Source organism: Neophocaena asiaeorientalis, unplaced genomic scaffold (assembly GCF_003031525.2).
Source record: "Neophocaena asiaeorientalis asiaeorientalis breed wild unplaced genomic scaffold, Neophocaena_asiaeorientalis_V1.1 scaffold226, whole genome shotgun sequence".
NCBI lineage: Eukaryota > Metazoa > Chordata > Mammalia > Artiodactyla > Phocoenidae > Neophocaena > Neophocaena asiaeorientalis.
The window spans coordinates 142,769-162,933 of record NW_020173037.1 but is presented as its reverse complement, the minus strand read 5'-3'; the positions used below and the strand labels follow the sequence as shown (position 1 = coordinate 162,933).

At 40.9% G+C, this 20,165-nt stretch overlaps 1 protein-coding gene across 12 annotated transcripts in view; it reads right to left on the bottom strand.

Moving 5' to 3' along the window:
• The window catches only part of SPIDR (scaffold protein involved in DNA repair), a 331,517-nt gene that overhangs the window by 178,451 nt on the left and 132,901 nt on the right, over positions 1–20,165 (bottom strand). For all 12 annotated transcript variants that reach the window (XR_003002947.1, XM_024742596.1, XM_024742599.1 and 9 more), the window contains one exon: positions 1,517–1,730. Coding sequence is in view for 11 of the 12 variants with exons in the window: in XM_024742596.1 (XP_024598364.1) it covers positions 1,517–1,730 (214 nt within the window). In the remaining variant the exon portion in view is untranslated. The remainder of the gene's footprint in view (positions 1–1,516; positions 1,731–20,165) is intronic.

The following is a 20,165-nucleotide window of genomic DNA, read 5'->3' as shown; positions in this document are numbered from 1 at the left end:
TACACTACTGATGCTATGTATAAAATAGACAACTAATGAGAATATACTATACAGCACAGGGAACTCTACTTACTGCACTGTGGTGACCTAAATGGGAAGGAAATCCAAAAAAGAGGGGATATATGTATATGTATAGCTGATTCATTTTGCTGGGCAGTAGAAACTAACACAACATTGTAAAGCAACTATACTCCAATAAAAATTAATTAAAAGCAAAAAAAAAAAAAAGGTATATCCTTTAATCCATTAAAACAGTTCCTAAAATCTACTCTGAGAAATAACCTGAAATATGTAAATACATATATATGAATATCTATTAAAGAGTTATTTATGTTAGCAAAAGAATGGATATATACTATATACTGAGAATATGGAAAGAGTAAAGAAATTATAATGTGCAGTCATGAAAATGTTGACGGTGGTATTGACGTGACTGCTGAGAAACTGTCAGCAGTGGAAACAGCTATAAGCTTTACAAGTTATTATGGTAACAATATATTGAGAGGCACAAAACCCACATTCAAAGGTGTCTACTGCATCAGAAGTCAGGATCATGGTCACCCGGAGCAGGAGGAAGAGGAAGGAAAGGGGAGAGTGTTGCAGTCTCAGGTATGGACTGCATTCTATTTCTTGGACTGGACAGAAATGTATTTACTTTGTGATTACTTGATGAAACGTATACTTATAATCTGTGTACGATTCTATATTGTATATTATATTGTCCAATTTAAAAATGTTTTAGAAATTTAAATAAAATAAAGTAATGCAAGTTACCCTCTGATATCCTCAGCTTGTCTGTGGAAGAATTTAATTAGAGACTGATGGTCACGCACTATGGACACAATGAAAAGATCCCTCCTCTGGGGAAGAAGTTTAACTTAAAGATCTTTAAGTTGAATTCAAACCTAAGAATTTAACAGATGAATGAAACTTAAAAACTGTCAATAAAATTAACAGCCCTTAAAACAAGTCTGCTCAAACCTTCCCTCTTCTTTTGGTGGTAAAAATTAATACCCTATGCAGAAGAAAACAAACATGGTATCCTCAAAAATCATTTCTGATCCACTAATGACCACTTATGCCCCTGAAGATCAAACCCTATTATGTCTTAATTCGTGATTTTTATCCCCCTAAAGTAATTAGCAAAGAAGTATTAAATTAATGTGTATTATCCTATTGTCACTTAATCACTCTCACGAAAATTATATTTCTAAGAAAGATAAAAACAAAAACAGCCAGATTTCATAACAACACACCACTTAAGCAGGAATCTTGATGTGCTTGTTTCTCCCTCACCACCTCACCACCCCCGCCAAATTATCAAAAATTTGCTACCAGAAATACAAACGAGCCATCAGAGACAGTTCAGAGCTTCTGTTACATAAAATCTATGTCGAATCCTGGCTCCATCCCCTGGCATTACTGTATAATAAAGTGACAAAAATACTCCTGATAAAAAGGTCTTTTGAGACAAACTCACAGTTGAGGACTGTGGGGATCAGTTCTCTGCACTCACCAGGGAGGGTAGATATGGATGATGTCTTGTGGAAGTCCCCGGAGGCAGCGTGCAGTCTCCTTGGCGAAGAGAACCCTCAGGCCAGTCCCAGGGGCCCCACCCTGAGAAGAGTTGTCAGCCTGAAGCCCCGATAACTGCTCACACATTGCAACTTGGATGGTGCATTCCTCATGAAGCTCTAGAATTTTCACAGTTAATATACCAGATTTTATACCTAGAAGGTGAAGAAAAGAACAAAAGCAAAAATGAAGTCTAAAAGACATATGGTCCAAGTGTGAATAAAATTATCATGAAAAAGAGAATCACTTTCAGATAGCCTTCTTCACCTGGAGAAAATGGTCTATATATTGATACTTTGAAAAGTAAAATACAGACTCTAACATGCTCATGGTAACATCTTTTTTTTAATCAATATATCCTGCATGTTGCATTTAATATGTACATTTTAAGCAACATAAGAAACAGTTTTCTATCATAAAGAAACAGTCTTGCACGTACGGAAAACCCAGATCCACCACTTCACAAAGCATGTTTTCACTCCAAAACTTGAACCCTTTCAAAAATCACAACAAAAGGAGTATGACCAGGTCCTCTCCACCTCATTACCTGCTCTGATTGTCTACTTTGAAATGACACAGTATGACTGGCCGGCTGCAAGTATTCTAACGATCGTGGACGTTCAAAGTTGAGGATTTCTGTGGACTGATGGGAGTTAGGGCTCTAAATTTAAATGGGTGGAATTCGATCTGGATTCAATCACTGGGTCTCTTATTAATTAAGTTGGCCAAGTTACACAGCATTTAAACACCTCATTTTTCTCATGTGTAAACTGGGGATCATGCCACCTGCCTCGATTAACATTTTTAAGAATTAAATAAGATAGATAAAGTTGAGAGTGTGCATAGCCTATAAGCTGGAAATCCCAGCTATGTACCCAGGAACTCTGTCACATGCACCAGGAGATCTAGACAAGGCTGCACATCTCAGTGTTGTTTGTAAGAAGAGGAAACCCAGCATCAGTCCACAGCCAATGGGTAAACTGTGGTGGATTCATGGAAGAGACACTCTACAGAAGCTTATGTGAATGGACCCGATCTGTACATATCAGCTTGGAGAGATCTCAAATACAAGAGGAGTAAACAGATATGTACAGCCTAACACCCATAATGTTATTTTTCTTGAACACAAAGACTAATAAAATATTGTTACAGGTACATATGTCATACAGGTACATAAATATGGACTAGCAGGACACACAGAAAACTCGTTGTAACTGCTGAATCATGCGAGAAAGAGGAGTGTGACTCAGGAAGGGAACCCAGGGGATTTCAAACTTATCTGCCATATTGTTTGTTATAAAAGATTAATATGTGTTATTAATTCTAGGTAGTAAATACACTTTTTTTATTACTGTCTGCTTTTTAGTTAAAAAAATAAATGAATTAAATGAGATAAAACCGAAGTGTCTGGCACAGTGCCTTGCTAATAACAGACACCAATATGACTCTCATTACCACTTTAGCTAACTGGTTAACAGTGAGTATAAAAATTAACATTTAAACAGTACCAGCACCTTAGTTATATAGTTTAATTTCGTTTCCATTTCTTTCTCCCTTTCACTTTTCTCTAGTCGTTTTCCCCTGGACCCCAAGTTTTCCACGCCCTGCTCTCTCTGAGTGCCTTCAGCAAGCGTTCATGTATGAAGCAAGGTCATGGCATCTCCCCAGAGCACTATCTGGAACTATGATTTCTAAGTATGTGTCTATCGTGAGACTGTTTCTCAAGGTAAGAAGGAAACAGAAGGGGGAAGGATGTGACCAAGCACAGCCTAAGCTGTGCTGGCTCAGCTGGGCTGGTCACTATGGAGAGTAAAACACACTGGAAAGAACGGTGCTGCCTAGGAAGTGAAGACTCAGCCTGCTCTGCCGCGACAGGTGTCTTTTTAATAAAAAGCAGCTCACCTCAGCTGGTGAACAGGAAAAGAAGTCAGGATATGTGGGGGTCACTGCGGTGAGCACACCATTTTTCCTGGGCAGGGCAGCAATGCAGTGGGTAGAGTTCAGCTCACTGGCAGCAAAGGGAAAAGCCCTAGTGGTAGGGACTGCACTAGCCACAGGCAAATTTCTGGACATACTTTAGGAGTTTTTAAAACTTTTACCTGTGCTCAGGGGTTACCCCCAACACTATGCTCGGCCACCAGCAGCGGCCGCTGTCCAGAGCCCCATAGCCCGTGCTCTCCAGCACCCACTGTCCTGCTGGAGTTCAAGCGGCCAGTGGTGCCCGGGCAGCACCGTTCTCCCTTCGGGTAACCAATTACTGGCATGTGCGGCTGATTAAAAAGCGATATAGGTTTTCAGCGGTCTGCCCCCAACCCTACAGTCCACATAGACCCTGACAGATTTTACAAAAGGCAAGACACTACAGAAACACATAAATAGTATTACAGCAGAAATACCTATATATCTATGATGAGTCACACTGCTACTGACTGCAGTTTCTTTGAAGATTTGTATGAGAACTCCTGACAATATCTAATAACTATGAACCCTGATTTGACCATCACCACAGCATGCTTGGTGACTAAACAGGTTTGGGAGTGCTATCTTGGATGCACACAGGGCTGCTAACAGCACTTCTCCACCAAGCACCATGAAGTCCCTCCCACAGGATGTGCTCCCACACAGGCCTGAGGAGAAGCCAGTGGTCTGCCTTCCCTGCACAAAGTAAGCAGCGTAATGTCCTCTTCCTCTGAGGGAGAAGGAGCCTGGGACAACCCAAGACAAGTTATGCATTCGATGCAAGCTTTCAATCTGAGCACAAGAGATGCTGGTTTTACAAACGAAGAGGACTGTTCTGCAGTTAGATGGAGGAAACATAAAAGGCCATTCTGTGACAGTGGGGCAAGTTTTCCATAAATGCTGTGAGACTCAGCCAAAGTTTCATGTTGTCAAGGAAGTGTCTCCCGAATCTCAGCCAGAGGCAACTATTCCTTCCCTCTGAAATCCTCAAATACCTTATCTACACTTACAAGTATCCTCCTTTTTAAATGGAGATAGTATCAGCTATAGTCAAGAACACTGCAAACATTGAGAGAGAGAGAACAGAAAGCCTACAGTGCAGGGCCCGGTCTGTCACCCATACAATAATGGCCGCCACTGTCATCAGTCACTGTCACGATATCAACTTTTCAAGGCATTTTCAAATCTATTATGGTACTTGATCCACAATAACCCTATGCAACAGGTAAGGAAGATATTAATCTCCCTTTTTGACAAATAAGAAAACTGAACAAGTTAGTTGCTCATATGACTTTCTTAAGGTTAGAGAGGATTACTGGCAGATTTTATGCTCAAAACTGAGTATTCTCACAAGTCCTATACTTGCAGTGTCTCGAGGGTAAATGGCAGTTAAAGACAGGAAACTGAGGATGCTTTTTTTCTCTATTTTATTATGCTCAAACGTCGGACTTGTTTAAATGTTTAAAAAAAAAGAAAAAGAAAAAGCACACCAGGTTGAGAAATGGACTCAAGTGAGGCTTCTCGCTGGTTGGGCACAGTCAGGATTTCAAGACTGAAAAGGAAGAGTATAATTTGACAGAAACCAAACGCTGAGGGAAGAAGTGCCCCGAAGACCAAATGGAAAGCACAGATATCAACACAGCACGAAAGTGGTTAAGACACAGGAACAGACGATTCGCAGAGGAAATACACCACAGGATCTAGTCATTTCTATCCATACATATGCCGAGCAGATGAAACACTCTGTAGTTAAAATGGCAAATAGTTAACTTAAAGGCTAACATTTGATGAATGAATGCATGAATGAGTGAGTGGTTTATTTTATCAGCAAACTACTCTAAAAAAAAAGTCTTTGATTTTAAATGAGCAAGAGGCCACAAAAGAATCGAGCAAGTAATATAAGAACAAAATGTATTTTTGATTCCTGGCTTAAATGACTTATTTGAAATACACAGGTGGCTAGGGTCCATTTATATGCATGTTAATTCCAATCCTCCTCAGTGGGTTATGCTGATGAAGTAATATATATTGTGAGGAAAACATTCATGAATACTTATACAAAAAATGCTATACAAGAAATTAACAAAAACTATAAAAGAAAGTACCAGGTGAAGCAAGTTAGTACGGGGGGAGAAATACTGAAATCATCCTCCTATAGAGACAGAAACATCTGTAATTTTTTATCATGAAATACTTTTTCATAATATAATTGTTGCACTAACTTTAAGCTGTTCCACTTCATTATCCACAAGATGACTGCAGAGTAATTTGGGATCCTCCCTGTATGATTACTCTCTTTATCTTCATAGATATTCTAACAGGCTAATCCATAAAGCGTCTTGATTTAAAATATATGTCCTACTATTCTCTGAAACTGGTACTTTTTCTCTTCTTCAGGCCAAATCATCAACAGGTGCCCACCATTACTTTTTTCCTCAGTCCTCACCCATCATGTACACACACACATACACACACACAGACTGGGGTAGGAGGGCAAGACAGCACAGCAAGGGTCAGGGGTGGAGATCAGGGGAGTTTAAAGTACACCTGCTTCCTGTGCAGACAGAGGAGCAGGTTTCTCTCTCTCTCTCTCTCTCTCTCTCTCTGTGTGTGTGTGTGTGTGTGTGTGTGTGTGTGTGTGTTAGGGGCAAGGGACAGGGGTAACAGTGGTGTCATGATATCAGTGTTGGATCTATTAAGGCTGAGACACCTCTTAGTTATTACAGCCTGGCCCTAACTGACCTCCGCAGTCTGGTACCTGACTACTCTGCCCTAACACAAGGCCCTCCAGAGTGGCCCTCTGGTACATGTAAATTTAACGACAGCCACCTCTGTTCTTGAATCCTTCAGGCGCCAACCACTGAGTAATCCAGACAACCGTCCACTGTTTAGAGACACCTTTGTTACCAGTTACTTCTCACTGCTCTACCCTCAAATTCCACAATTCTACTCAAGTATCTTTAAATTGTTTCTATACCCGTACTTTAAGAAAGCATTTCACCACCATCTCCCAGGTGAATTCTCTAACCACAGTTCTGCTTTTCCATTCAGCAGGGTTGATCATTCTCCTTTATGTAATCACTGTACCACTGTACCAAGAGTTTAACACATGAAATGAATAATTTAGTCTATTAAATCATGAACTCTGTGCTGTACTTGGATAAATACCAATAAAATATATAAGAGCTGAATGAACTCGAATAATACAAACTGATGTAAAGAATTTTGGGGACTATTTTTCTGTTCTTGATTGCACTGCCAACCAAGATGGTTTTGACCTACCTCCCTCACCTCAAATGGTTTTGATATTTACCCAAAGGATGCAAATTAAACTGTAATTCAAGTGATGCTCCAAAAAGAAAAATAAACAATACAGTCCAAAATCAAATCCAAATGATGGCTTTTCTACTCACTGTATTGTGCCACTGCTTTTTAATTACTATGCGCTGAAAGTTGAATTGTACTTATTTGTACACAATTATACTATCTTTCTTTTGAAAGGTTACAACTATGCTTAATTTTACCAATGATCCCAAACACCCAGCAATATTATGTGCCTGTGAGTATTCAGTTAGTGACTCTCTAATTAACTGCATTATTATATTATTATTAATGCTGGTACATCAAAATTTTAGTTTCTGAGTAAATGCTGTAAGCTGCCAGGAGATTCATTTCACAGATAATTTCACAATAAAATTCATAAAGCTCTAAGCAGGAGGTCTAGATTATAATACCTAAAAACTAAATTCTGAAGAAATTTACATCTTTACCCTGTAAAAGCACTTTTTTGTTTAAAATTTATGCTTCCCCATAAAATTTTAAGTCATCTGGCAATGATGAACAGACACATTTCTTAACCACAACTGCTTACTGAACTGTAAACAATTGTGCTTTCACTTCTTGATTCTACATTTTTTTTTTTTTGGCCTTTTCACCCAGTTTAAAATATTCTCTGCCAAAAGCCACAATAATTCTAAGCATGAAACAGAAATCCGAAACCCAACTCTTAAAAAAAAGAAAAAGACTAGATAATACTAACCAGGAGACTGTAATGTTCATCAGAGTCCCTAGCAATGAGAACAAACAGAATTTAGCAGAGCACACCAGCCACCTGGGATCACAGTGTCACAGTGCTATCATCAGGCATGTCACCATGACTTGTTCTACAGGGGTAGCCTGTACTGTTCTGTAGAGGGTGAATGGGCAATAGAAGGCCCCATTTTTTAAGAAACCCAAGTAAGGAAAAAGCATACAAAGGCTCCAGGAAGGCAATAGATCCCTAAGCAAAGTTCATACAAAACCAGAGAAGAGGGAGTACTCTGGACCGAATGTTTGTGTCCCCCCTAAATCCATATGTTGAACCCCTATCACCACAGTCTGGCTGTATTTGGAGATGGAGCCTCCAAGAAAGTAATTAAGGCTGAATGAGGTCACCAGGGTGGGGCCCTGACCTGACAGGATTAGTGAGTATCCTTAGAAGAAGAGACAACAAGAGATTCCCTATATCTCTCTGCTGAGCACAGAAGAAAGGCCATGTGAGCACACATCCAGATGGCTGCTACCTAAAAGCCAGGAAGAGGGCTCTCACTAGAAACTGACCATGGTGGCACCTCAATCTTGAACTTCCAGCCTCTAGAACTGTGAGAAAATAAATGTCTGTTGTTTAAGCCCCGCATCTATGGTAATTTGTTATGGCAGCCCAAGCCGAATAAGACAGATTTTGGTACCATGAAGTGGGATGCTGCTATAATAAATACCTGAAAATGTGGAAACAGCTTTGTAACTGGGTAATGGGCAGAGGCTGGAGGAGTCTGGGGTGCTTGCTAGAAATATGGATGTTAAAGGTAATTCTGGTGAGGTATCAAACGGAAACGAGGAACAAGTTATTGGATACTGGAGGAAAGGTGATTGCTATGGACTGAATGTTTATGTCCCCCCCAAATCTATATATTGAGACCCTAATCCCTAATTTGACTGTGTTTGGAGGTGGGGCCGTTTGGAGATCATTAGGCCAAGAAGATGGTGCCCTCATGAATGGGGTTAGTGCCCTTATAAGAAGAGACACAAGAGAGAGGATCTCTCTCTTAGCATGTGAGGACACAGCAGAAGGCAGCCATCTACAAATTAGGAAGAGGCTCTCACCAGGAACCAAATCAGCTGGTACCTTGGATTTGGACTTCCCAACCCCCAGAGCTATTAGAAATAAATGTCTGTTGTTTAAGTCACCCAGTCTATGGTATTTTTATTACAGCAGCCCAAACTAAGACAGCAATTTTTATTATAAAATGGCAAAGAGCTTGACTGAATTTTTTTTAGTGTCGTATGGATGATGAAACATGTGAGTCGTGAGATTAGATAGTTATAAGAGATTTCTAAGCAAATGTTAAAGGTACGGCCTGAGTCCTCCTGACTTCTTACAATAAAATGCAAGAGAAAACAGATGGACTGAAGAAGGAATTGTTCTGCAAAAAGGAAGATTTGTAAAATTCTCAGCCTGTCCATATTGCAAAAAAATGAAAGAGCATGTTTGGAAGAGGATGCCAAAGGTGTAGCTAAACTATCACTCAATAAAGAGATTATGTGATTATAGGAGCAGAAACACTGCCAGTTTGAACTGAAGGAGACAGAACCCAGAGGAAATGAAGAAAGGCTGTTACACTTCCAACAGGGCAAAAGAACCATTCTGCTAATGGTTCAAAAAAGGGAAGGATGACCCTAAAGGCAATCCAGAGATCATAAGGGCTGGCACTCTCACCACAGGCCCAGGGCAGGGCTGATATGTTCTCCTGGGTTTCAAAGGGTAGGGCTGCCTCTAGGGTTTGGGCGGGCGAGGCCGCCCCTCCCTGCCTCGGGGTGGCACCTCTGCAGAGAGCCCTGGGTGAGGCCCAAGAGAGCTGGGGCGACACTGCCCTCCAGTGGACCTGGAGGCCAGAGCACGGAACCAAAGAGCATTGTCTTTGAGCCTTAAAATCTACTAGAACTTCCCTTGGTAGTTTTTGGACTTGCTTGGGACATATCACCCCTTTCTTCCTTCCTATTTCTTCTTTTTGGAACGGGATTGTCTACTCTGTACCTGACCCAGCATTGTCTTTGGAAGCACATAACTTGGGTTTCACAGGCTCACAGTTGTTGTGGAATTTTGCCTCAGGATGAATCAGACCTCGAGTCTCACCCATATCTGATTTAGATGATATTTAGATGAAACTTTGGACTGTACAGTTGATGCTGGAATGAGTAAGACTTTGGGGGCTGTTGGGGTAGAATGAATGTATTTTGAATGTGAGAGGACATGAATTATGGAAGGCCAAGGGCAGAATGTTATAGACTGAATGTTTTCTCCCCTCAAAATTCGTATTCCCCCCCGCAACCCCCCAGTGTACCTACAGTTAAAGAAGGGGCCTCTAAGGAAGAAACTAAAGTTAAATGAGGTCGTAAGGACAGGGGCACTGATTCGATAGAATTAGTGTCCCTATAAGAGAAACCAGAGAGCTGGATTTCTCTCTCTTCCTCTCTCTCTCTCTCTGCATGAGCGCACAGCCAGATGGCAGCTGCCTACAAGCCAGAAAGAGAGCCCTCACCAGAACCAGATCATGCAGGCACCCTGATCTCAGAATTCCAGCCTCTAGACCTGTAAGCAATAATGTCTGCTGTTTAAGCCGCCCAGTCTGTGGTACTATGTTATGACTGCCCAAGCTGAGACAGGGGCTTATAAATACGTTAAATTTCCCAAGGTGTAAATGTAAAATAGATAGCTAGTGGGAAGCAGCCGCATAGCACAGGGAGATCAGCTCGGTGCTTTGTGACCTCCTAGCGGGGTGGGATAGGGAGCGTGGGAGGGAGATGCAAGAGGGAGGGGATATGGGGATATATGTATACATATAGCTGATTCACTTTGCTATACAGCAGAAACTAACACACCATTGTAAAGCAATTATACCCCAATAAAAATGCAAATAAATAAAGTTCCCTGTGCTATACAGAGAAAGAAAAAAATATTTTTTTCCAAGGTGTGGTGTGTATGGGACCACCTAGTGTGCAAACTGACCCCTTCCACTCTCAGTATAAAGAAAGGTCTTCTGTTCCATATTTAAAAACCTTATTTCATAGTACTGCAGGTAATATTTTTGGCTCAGAAAACAGGATTAAAATGGTGTCCAAAAATCACACTGAAAACAACTTCTAAAAGGTCACATGGGACTTCCCTGGTGGCGCAGTGGTTAAGAATCTGCCTTTCAATGCAGGGGACATGAGTTCGATCCCTGGTCCGGGATGATCCCACATGCCACGGAGAAACTAAGCCCGTGTGCCACAACTACTGAACCTGCGCTCTAGAGCTTGTGAACCGCAACTACTGAAGCCCACGTTCCCTAGAACCTGCATACTGCAACTACTGAGCCCACGTGCTGCAACTAGATGCCTCCGCAGCTAGAGCCCGTGCTCTGCAATGAAAGAAGCCACCGCAATGAGAAGCCTGTGCACCACAATGAAGAGTAGCTCCCGCTCACTGCAACTAGAGGAAGCCCACACGCAGCGACGAGGACCCAACGCAGCCCCAAAAAACCCCGAAGTACCTTAAAAAAGGTCATATGGCTGTTAAATCTCTCTCTAAATTTAACATCAGCTGAAAAGTAAATAAATGCGACGAGAAAAATTTTAAGAACCCAATTACAAAATAGCAAATTACTAATTGGGGGTTGTTAGTAGAGCCCTCTAGAATTTGGAACTCATACCCACCCTCCTCTAAGCAATCCTGAAGAAGGGCAGAATTGCATATGCATCTGTAGAGAAGAGCATACCCACTGCCAGGCCAACACACTGTAAACCTTGTAGATACACTTACTGATGTGCTGATAGAATCCAGGGTGTCCCTACTGCCATGTTATTCTTTTTTATTTATTTATTTATCTATCTACCTATCTATTTATTTATATTTTGGCTGTGTTGGGTCTTAGTTGCTGCGCACGGGCTTTCTCTAGTTGCGGCAAACAGGGGCTACTCTTTGTTGCGAGATGCGCGGGCTTCTCATTGTGGTGGCTCCTCTTGCTGTGGAGCACAGGTTCTAGGCGTGCAGGCTTCAGCAGCTGTGGCACGCGGGCTCAGTAGTTGTGGCGCACGGGCTTAGTTGCTTTGTGGCATGTGGGATCTTCCTAGACCGGGGCTTGAACCCGTGACCCCTGCGTTGCCAGGCGGATTCTTAACCACTGCACCTCCAGGGGAGTCCTGCTGTGTTATTCTTGATACTTCCTCCACTATCAACCCTCAACCCCCTCTCACTCTCTAAGAACTATTAATAAAGGGTATTCCAGTGAAGAACTTCTAATTCATCAGTTAAGTCCATTTAAATTAGGTCAAAATAGGCAAAACCTACAATTAGGCAGAGCAGTACACGTCCCAGGATGAGTACAGTGAATTCACAACTACTAAAGAAAAGCAGGTATTCTGGTCTTGGGTGCTATCTCCTCCCAAGGACACTGTAACAAACACTAACAGGGAGGAGAGGGAAAAGAAGAGCGATTAACTCACGGATGAAAATGAGGTGATATCATAAAAGTTATCATCTCTCAAAGGGCGTGCAGGGAGAGACCAGAGAGTGCAATCACAAGTGAAACACTCAGGGACCCGGAGGGGGAAGCACTCTGAGAATGACTTTACACGGGAACGCTGGACAGGGACAGGTAAAAGAGCAACACAGAATCCCAAAGTAGAAATCACCTAAGGGTTGACAAAGTCAAATTTTCTCAGTAAAGAAACAGGCACAGATCAAGTGACCTGCATGGGCCTTCACTTCCGGCAGAGTTGGGACCATTTCTGCACTCTGGTGTCACGTGGAATTTTAAAATTTACCACTGACACCATTTATTTACTACATAAACACATCCTGAGTCACCAGGCATGGCTCAGGTTGCTAGGTCAGCCCTACACTTCCTTGTAGCACTTTGCAGAGTTAGGATTTACCTATACTTTATGTAATTACAGTACAATAGGATACCAGAAGTATAACTACAAACAAAGAAAAGTATACTAGGCCTAGTGGTCAAGTATGTGTCATGAAAGACACAGGTGATACAGGAAGGAGGTATGTAGCGCTGTGACGGGTGCAAGGTGGCACAGCAAGGGGTTGGGTTGTGAGAGGACCCTGACCAAGAATGCTCACCAGAGACTTTAATGGTGATGGATATCCACTCTGACAGAAGAGGCAGTCAATGGAAATTTTTTAAAGCAGGCAAGTGACATCAGATTTGCCTCTTAGGATGATGACTCTGATAGTCTGAAAATGAGGAAAGGGCAGTGGCAGGGAGACCAGATGGAGACTGACACAGTAATTCAGGCCCAAGGGAACAGGGGCCTGAACTAGTGGTTGATGGGATCAATGGAGAGACTGACTTGAGAGACAGTTCTAAGGTAGAATCACTAGCATCTAGGGACTGGATGGATTGAAAAAATGTACAAGAAAGCCCAATGTAAGGCTGCGCAGTTCATGCGCCCGGGCAGGCAGGTGCTGGGCCACGCTGAGTCTGCTGGGTCTGCAGGACGCTTAGGTGCAGGCGGTGCTGAGGCTGGGCCAGGAAAGGCCACAGGACAGACTTACCAGACCACCGAGCAGTCCCGGCGGAGGTGGCATGGAGACCCCAGATTACCCAGGAAGGGGACACAGGACGAGAAGAGGGCCAAGACAGAAGTCTGAGGAACACCTGTTGATGCCAGCCATCCTTCAGGCACCAGCGTCCCAAGTGGAAATTATAACCCCTTTGAAAGTAAAAATGAGCTGAAGGAGTGTGGAAAACTAGACTGGTGAAAAGGTTAAGATGACACACACAAGATTTCACAGCATGGACAAAGGCCAGTGCGATACTGAACTAGGCTGGAGGATAAAAACGACAACTGGTTGAGCGAGCCAGAGAAAAGCCTGCCTTGCCAATATCAACACTTTTCTAAAGGTTAAAACCAGAATTTTGAACATATAGATAATTTTTGTCATTAATGAGGTCCCAATTTAACTCTATGAATGAATTTTTATTCATTGAACCACATGTGGAATTCAACGGGAACCATGTTTTACCCACTATATAATTCATTTAGAATGGGCTAACGGTGCAGTCTTATTTTTGGATCATTTACAACAGAAAACAGAAATGAAGATTCTTTTAAAGCTCATATCTATCAGAAAACGATCTGTAGAATTACTATTTTTCTTTTCATGTAAAAAGAAATGGAGAAAGCACAGATTAAATAAATTTAGAGGGAACCTGAAAGCATCATTTAATTCTGCTGTATCACCAAACCTCATTTTATATACTTTTAGGTAGAAAAACTCGTAAGAATTAAAAATGGATGTGGCAGAAGCAGCCAAGGGGTGACAGATACGTTAGCTAGAGAGTTGAGTTTGGTATTAGTATCCCTTCCTCTGTTCCTCAGGTCCCATCATTATTTTTAACGTAATTATGAAATAACTTGATATTATGAAATTCATTCACATATGAATTCTTTATTCTTCTGTTAACTTATATTAAAATGATCACTGGAAATTATAGTCATTTGGGACATGAAATCACATCTCTAACAGTGGGCAAACTAGTATCATACTTTGTTTCCTGACTTAAATAACTCAAGAGTATTAATGTGAATTCCTCCTGCCCATGACTACAAAGAACAATATTAAATACCACTGCTGTACCGAAATGTGGGTCTGGATATAAAAAAGGGGGGGGGAAATAGAGCTTAGACCCTAATTGGCTTTCTGGTTTTATTGGTCAGAGGGGAGCTGGAGACAATCCAGAGGCAGCTCCCTTGACCCAGAGGAAAGGGGAAGTTAAGAAAAGGAACTGCGTGAAACCTCTCCAGCAACCTGGGGCTGACCCACACTGAGTAGGTCACAAGCAGTGTCCCTTCACTTGAAGCCAAGGGTGGTTAAGTAAGGTAGATCAAGGAGTTTAAGAAAACATTTTAAATGAGTTTTCTAAGACTCTGAACTAAAAAATACAACCCGCTTCATGTCATTCTCATTTCATAAATCTAAACAAACATGCATTGTTTTTAAACTTGTCATATTATGTCAAAAATCCCATGTCCTTTACATACACTACCAAACGTAAAATAGCTAGCTAGTGGGAAGCAGCCACATAGCACAGGGAGATCAGTTCGGTGCTTTGTGACCACCTAGAGGGGTGGGATAGGGAGGGTGGGAGGGAGGGAGACGCAAGAGGGAAGAGATATGGGAACATATGTATATGTATAGCTGATTCACTTTGTTATAAAGCAGCAACTAACACACTATTGTGGAGCAATTATACTCCAATAAAGATGTCAAAAAAAAATCCCATGTCCCCACAGAAACTAAAGATTTAAAAGGCATAAAATATTGACAAAAGTCAGCCAAATTAAACGAACAGCTAACCACATGCTTCATGTCCTAGCTTTAAACACTGAACATTAGAAGACTTAGACTAAATCATATATCTTTTTAACAATTATTTTTCAAGTAATTGAGGGATCTTAGTTTACCAACTAACTTGCTTTGGTAGAAAGAATCAGCCTAACGTTTCCTAACCCAAGACACTCTTCCATTATAAAAAAGTACCGCATCAAAGCGATTAAGAAACTAGGTGACTGGGAAGGAGACACACGCGTCTCCATGAAGTCCTGGCTCTTCCTGCTCCACTGCTGTCGCTGTACAGGAAAGGCTGCCCTGCTGTTCCTGCTTCCTCTCCTGACCACTCAAGTGGGGAGTCTGGAACATGACCCCATTTCAGGGGGCTCCGTGGCCTCAGAGGAGCCCCTGCAAAGCAGTGAGGAAGAGGCAGGGGCCAGATTTCTGGCTTCGAATTCCCAGCAAGTCCGAGTGAGCCCCGCTGCACGGGCGCCACTACACTGGAGGTTAGAAGCTTCCTGTGTGTCAGGGGCACAGCGATGCCCACGTAAGGTTCATGCAGGGAGAGAAGGAACAGTTCCTAGGGACCCGCTGTGGCCTTGGAGACGGAAACCAAGCTTCTGAGTGCTCAGAGCTAACTATGCTAGAGGGCAAGGGCCAACTAACACTCTGCCTTGTGAAAACTGTCTCACTGGAAAAATCAGCCTCGTTATTGAACTTTTCACATCCTGACACAAAAGTATAAGTTTTACTACTTCTTGAGGAAAAGTCAGGGTGGAACTCTCTACCATTTCACATTCTCCTCCCTTCTCTAATTGTGAAAATAATACATTTGACTTTAACAAATTTCTTCTTTTATAAGAGGAACATTTTTTTAAAACCCTGTCCCAACACCTTTTCCAATGATAACCTTTGTTAACATTTTTGTACAACTTATTTTATAGTATTTACTAAGACTTCCAAACTATTACATAATGTGAAGAAAATCTAAAAGCATTAGAAGTACCCAGGAGCACTATCCTGAAGATTTTATTATAATCATCAGAATAAGGAATGGTACATGATATCTTTTAATTTTTCTTGAAACTGAATAAACACAGCATTCTTCAGGAGTACTCACTGCAGTTACCCTCCTTTAGAGCTTGACGGAGTAATAACCCTTATTCCCTTTGGCTTTGTTTCTTTTGTCTGATTTTCCAAAATGTGCTTCAATAAGTAAAATTTTATAGACATTATTAAAACATCGTCAAGTGTAAAATACTGTTTTGTTTCCTTCCAAAGAATAAATATTTAATAGTAATTTTAAATAAGGAAGCAAGATAAAATTAATTATAAGATTATGACAGATCTGTCAGTGATGAACCCACATTTGCTGCTTAATAAAAGTTTGAATGAAAGAAATAAGAGACAAAGTAAAACAAATACACACAAGTTAAAATATTAAGGCCACCTGTCATGAAAAAACGAAGAGATGAGGCACCAATACACTGTATTTCGCTAGTAACTAAAAACCCTGAAATTAACAGAAAACCTCTATTTCTATTGAGTAGCGATGGTTATAGGGATACTTGCTTTACAAGTACTTGTTACGGTATATAGCTACGTTTTCTATATTATCTTCTTCGTGATATATTTCAACACAAAATAATAATTTAAGGAAAGCAAATATTCACAAGGTAAAGGTTCTTCAAAATAAAAAATCTGTTGCATCCCAGATTTTCCAAAGCTTTAAATTGTACTTTTGTATTTCTCTGCTTGAATAAAATGTATACCAAATAAACTGCTCCCTATTGAATTTCAATAATAACCTTTAAAGAAAAAACCTTTCAATTATAATGATTTTGTGCAAGTGGAAAAATATTTAAAATATGGGCTATTCAGCATCTGGAGCCTGTGCTCCGCGGCGGGAGAGGCCACAGCAGTGAGAGGCCTGCGTACCGCGAAACAAAACAAAACAAAAACAAAAACAAAAAAAATATGGGCTATTCAGGTCAATGAGTACTGGAAAAGATACTCGACATCATTAATCATTACAGAAATGCAAATCAAAACCACAATGGGCTATCACTCCATACCTGTCAGAATGGCTATCATCAAGAAGACAGATAAATGCTGGTTAGGATGTGGAGAAAAAGGAACCCTTGTGCACTGTTGGTGGGAATGTAAACTGGTGCAGCCACTGTGGAAAACAGTATGGAGGATCCTCAAAAAATTAGAACTACCATATGATCCAGCAATTCTAGTTCTGGGAACACATCAGAAAGAAATGAAAACACGATGTCAAAGAGATAGCTGCACCCTCATGTTCACTGCAGCATTGTTGACAATAGCCAAGATATGGAAATAACCGAAGTATCTATCAATGGATGAATGGATAAAGAAAGTGTGAGAGAGATATACATATATATTTATATACTACATATATATAAAATATCCCAGTGTGTATACATCACACTCTCACACACACACACACACTGGAATGTTATTATTCAGGCATAAAAGAGAAGAAAGTTCTGCCATTTCCAACAATACGGATTGACCCTGAAGTCATTATGCTAAGTCAGAGAAAGACAAATACAGTATGATCTCACTTATATGAGATCTCACTTTAATCTAAAAAAACACACATACAAAAACAAAAAAACCAACAAACCAAACTGATAGAAAAAGAGATCAGATTTGCGGTCACTAGAAGCAGGGTTGGAGGAAGGGGCAATTGGAGGAAGGTGGTCAAAAGGTACAAACTTCCAGTTCTAAGATAAGTAAGTACTAGGGATGTGATGTACAGCACGGTGACTAAGTTAATGCTGCTGTGTGGTACGTAGGGAGGTTGTTAATAGATCCTGAGAGTTCTCATCACAAGGGGAAAGTGTATTTTTTCTTTCTCCTTTCTTTTGTATGCGTATGAGATGATGGATATTAATTAAACTTGTGATGATACATATATGTATATCAAATCATTATGCTTTATACCTTGCACTTATAGTGATTATATCTCAATAAAACTGAAAAATATCCCTCAATAAAACTGAAAAAAACTGTATCTCGATAAAACTGAAAAAAGATAGAAACAAGAAAAATATGGGCTATTCAAAATCTCAGTTAAATTATGATTTTTCTTGCAAAAATTAATAAGTAACAAAACCACTATTCCATAACTCTTTAGCCACATTTCTTTGATATTCTGGCCTGGAAACTAGACAGAGACTGGAGGCATCCACTGTAAATGTGAAGCTCTCCTCCGCGGCCTGTCCAGCACAGCGCCCCTCCACAATGCCTCACAGATCCCGCACTGTGCCAACCTGTACCTATATTTTTCCTTTGCTTATCATCTATCTCACTCAACACAATGAAAGTTCCATGAGTGTAGTGACAATGGTGTATACTGTCTGGGACACAGCAGGCTCTCAATAAACACCTGTGGAAGGAATAAACGAAAGATGAAGTGTCCAGTTCCTTGCCTGTGCCTGTCTCTTGCCACCACCCCATCTCCACCACCAGATTCTAAGCACCAGAAAATTAGCAGTGAGGGAGAATAACATTTATTTCATATAACTAAAATTAGCACAGAAATATGGGCACATAAAAAATGTCCCTCTGCACAAGTGATGTACGTGACAATTTCACAGAAAAAGACACTGAAACTGCTTGGTTGGTTACCTTCTACAATACAATTTAGAGCAGAATCAGTGTTTTTTAATTAGCTAATTGAAGTGACCTTAAACAACCCCCACCCCCAAAAAAGCCTTTGTTTATCAAGAATAGGCAGTGAAAAACTTAACATTTAAAGAGTAAGGCCCTGTCTCCTGCCTCCAAATCAGCTTTCTTCACTTAACAAATAATCTCTGACTCTAGGGACTAGAAAATAAAATGTCTGGATACTTTTAGGATTTGGAAGGCATAGTGCAGCTCCACAGGGTTGCTCTGAGGGCTGTGTGCCTGGCAGGAGGCGCATTCAGTGGGAGCCATCACTTGTATTATCTACATCAGTCTAAACTCCAGTGTCTCACCTACTTGCATCATCTCTGAAAAACTTTCAAGTCTGGCATCCAGAAATCCAAGGAGAAATTATGAACAGCAAATTCTCCCCTCCCCTGAATTTAGAGATTGTTCTCTGGAGGAGGAAACAACAACAAATAAAAAGCAAACACCCCACAAAACAACAACAAAAGCTCTGGCAGTGGAGTGTGTAATAAAATGTGGCACTGGAAAACAGTAAGGTAGTGAATGTAATTTTGAAAAAATCACGGTGGGAAAAATAAGGAAATAATTATTCTCTGGCAGATAGGCAGCCTTGTGTGAATTTACTGATATTTTAGGGAAACTCAGTATTTCATCTAGGTGAGCCCACAGGGGCTGTTTGCCAACTATATGGGACACCCAAGGGCTGGTTAGCACTGTACGTGGACGCAAGATTTCCCATGTGGTTGTATCAGGATGCTGGTGAGCAATGCTGGCAAAAGGCACGGACAGAGGTATTTACATTATTTTGTGGCCTACACTTTACAAAGTTTCAGCTGACCACAACTCAGTGGCAAAATGGTAAAAAAAAAAAAATTAAAATCTTTTTAATCCAAAAGCTATTAAATGCTAATGTCAATGTGAGTAACTAGGTTCATGCTTTGCTCTGATACCACCAATCTAAATTCGAGGTGACACATTTACTGCTTTGAAACACATACACGTGCACAGAAACCTAAAGTACATCTGTCCTCACAGGCTAGTGCTCACACACACGCCCTCAGCGAGCACTGCCAACACGTTCAATGGCAGCAAGGTGACGAACAAGGAAATCCAGAGAGAATTCTGCTTTGTACGACAGTAACTGCTACTGCACTTCACTGATTTCCCTCCTTTCTTATCCACCCCCTTCTTCTTTCTGAAGTTTAAAGGGAACTTCTACACAAAAATCTTGTGAAAAATAATTTATCTCAAACCCATCATTTTTTTTGTTGCACTTCTTCTTTCTTTTTTTTCTCTTTACACTCTTCCTGAACAGTATAAGAAGTTCAGTTTTTTTCATCCAAGAATATCTGTAACTATTATTAGTCTTAAAAACACAGATATCAAACATATTGTGAAAATATTTGTTGCACTGTTACTAAACAGAGGTCAGACAAAGGAATCATTACACTCACATCTACAGAAGTCGGGCACAATATGGGCTCATGTCCTCAGGGCCTGGATCTGCCTTCCCAGCAATCTACCCAGAACAAGATGGGCCACGATCATGGGCCAGCAAGGGAGACTGTTTGATATAAAT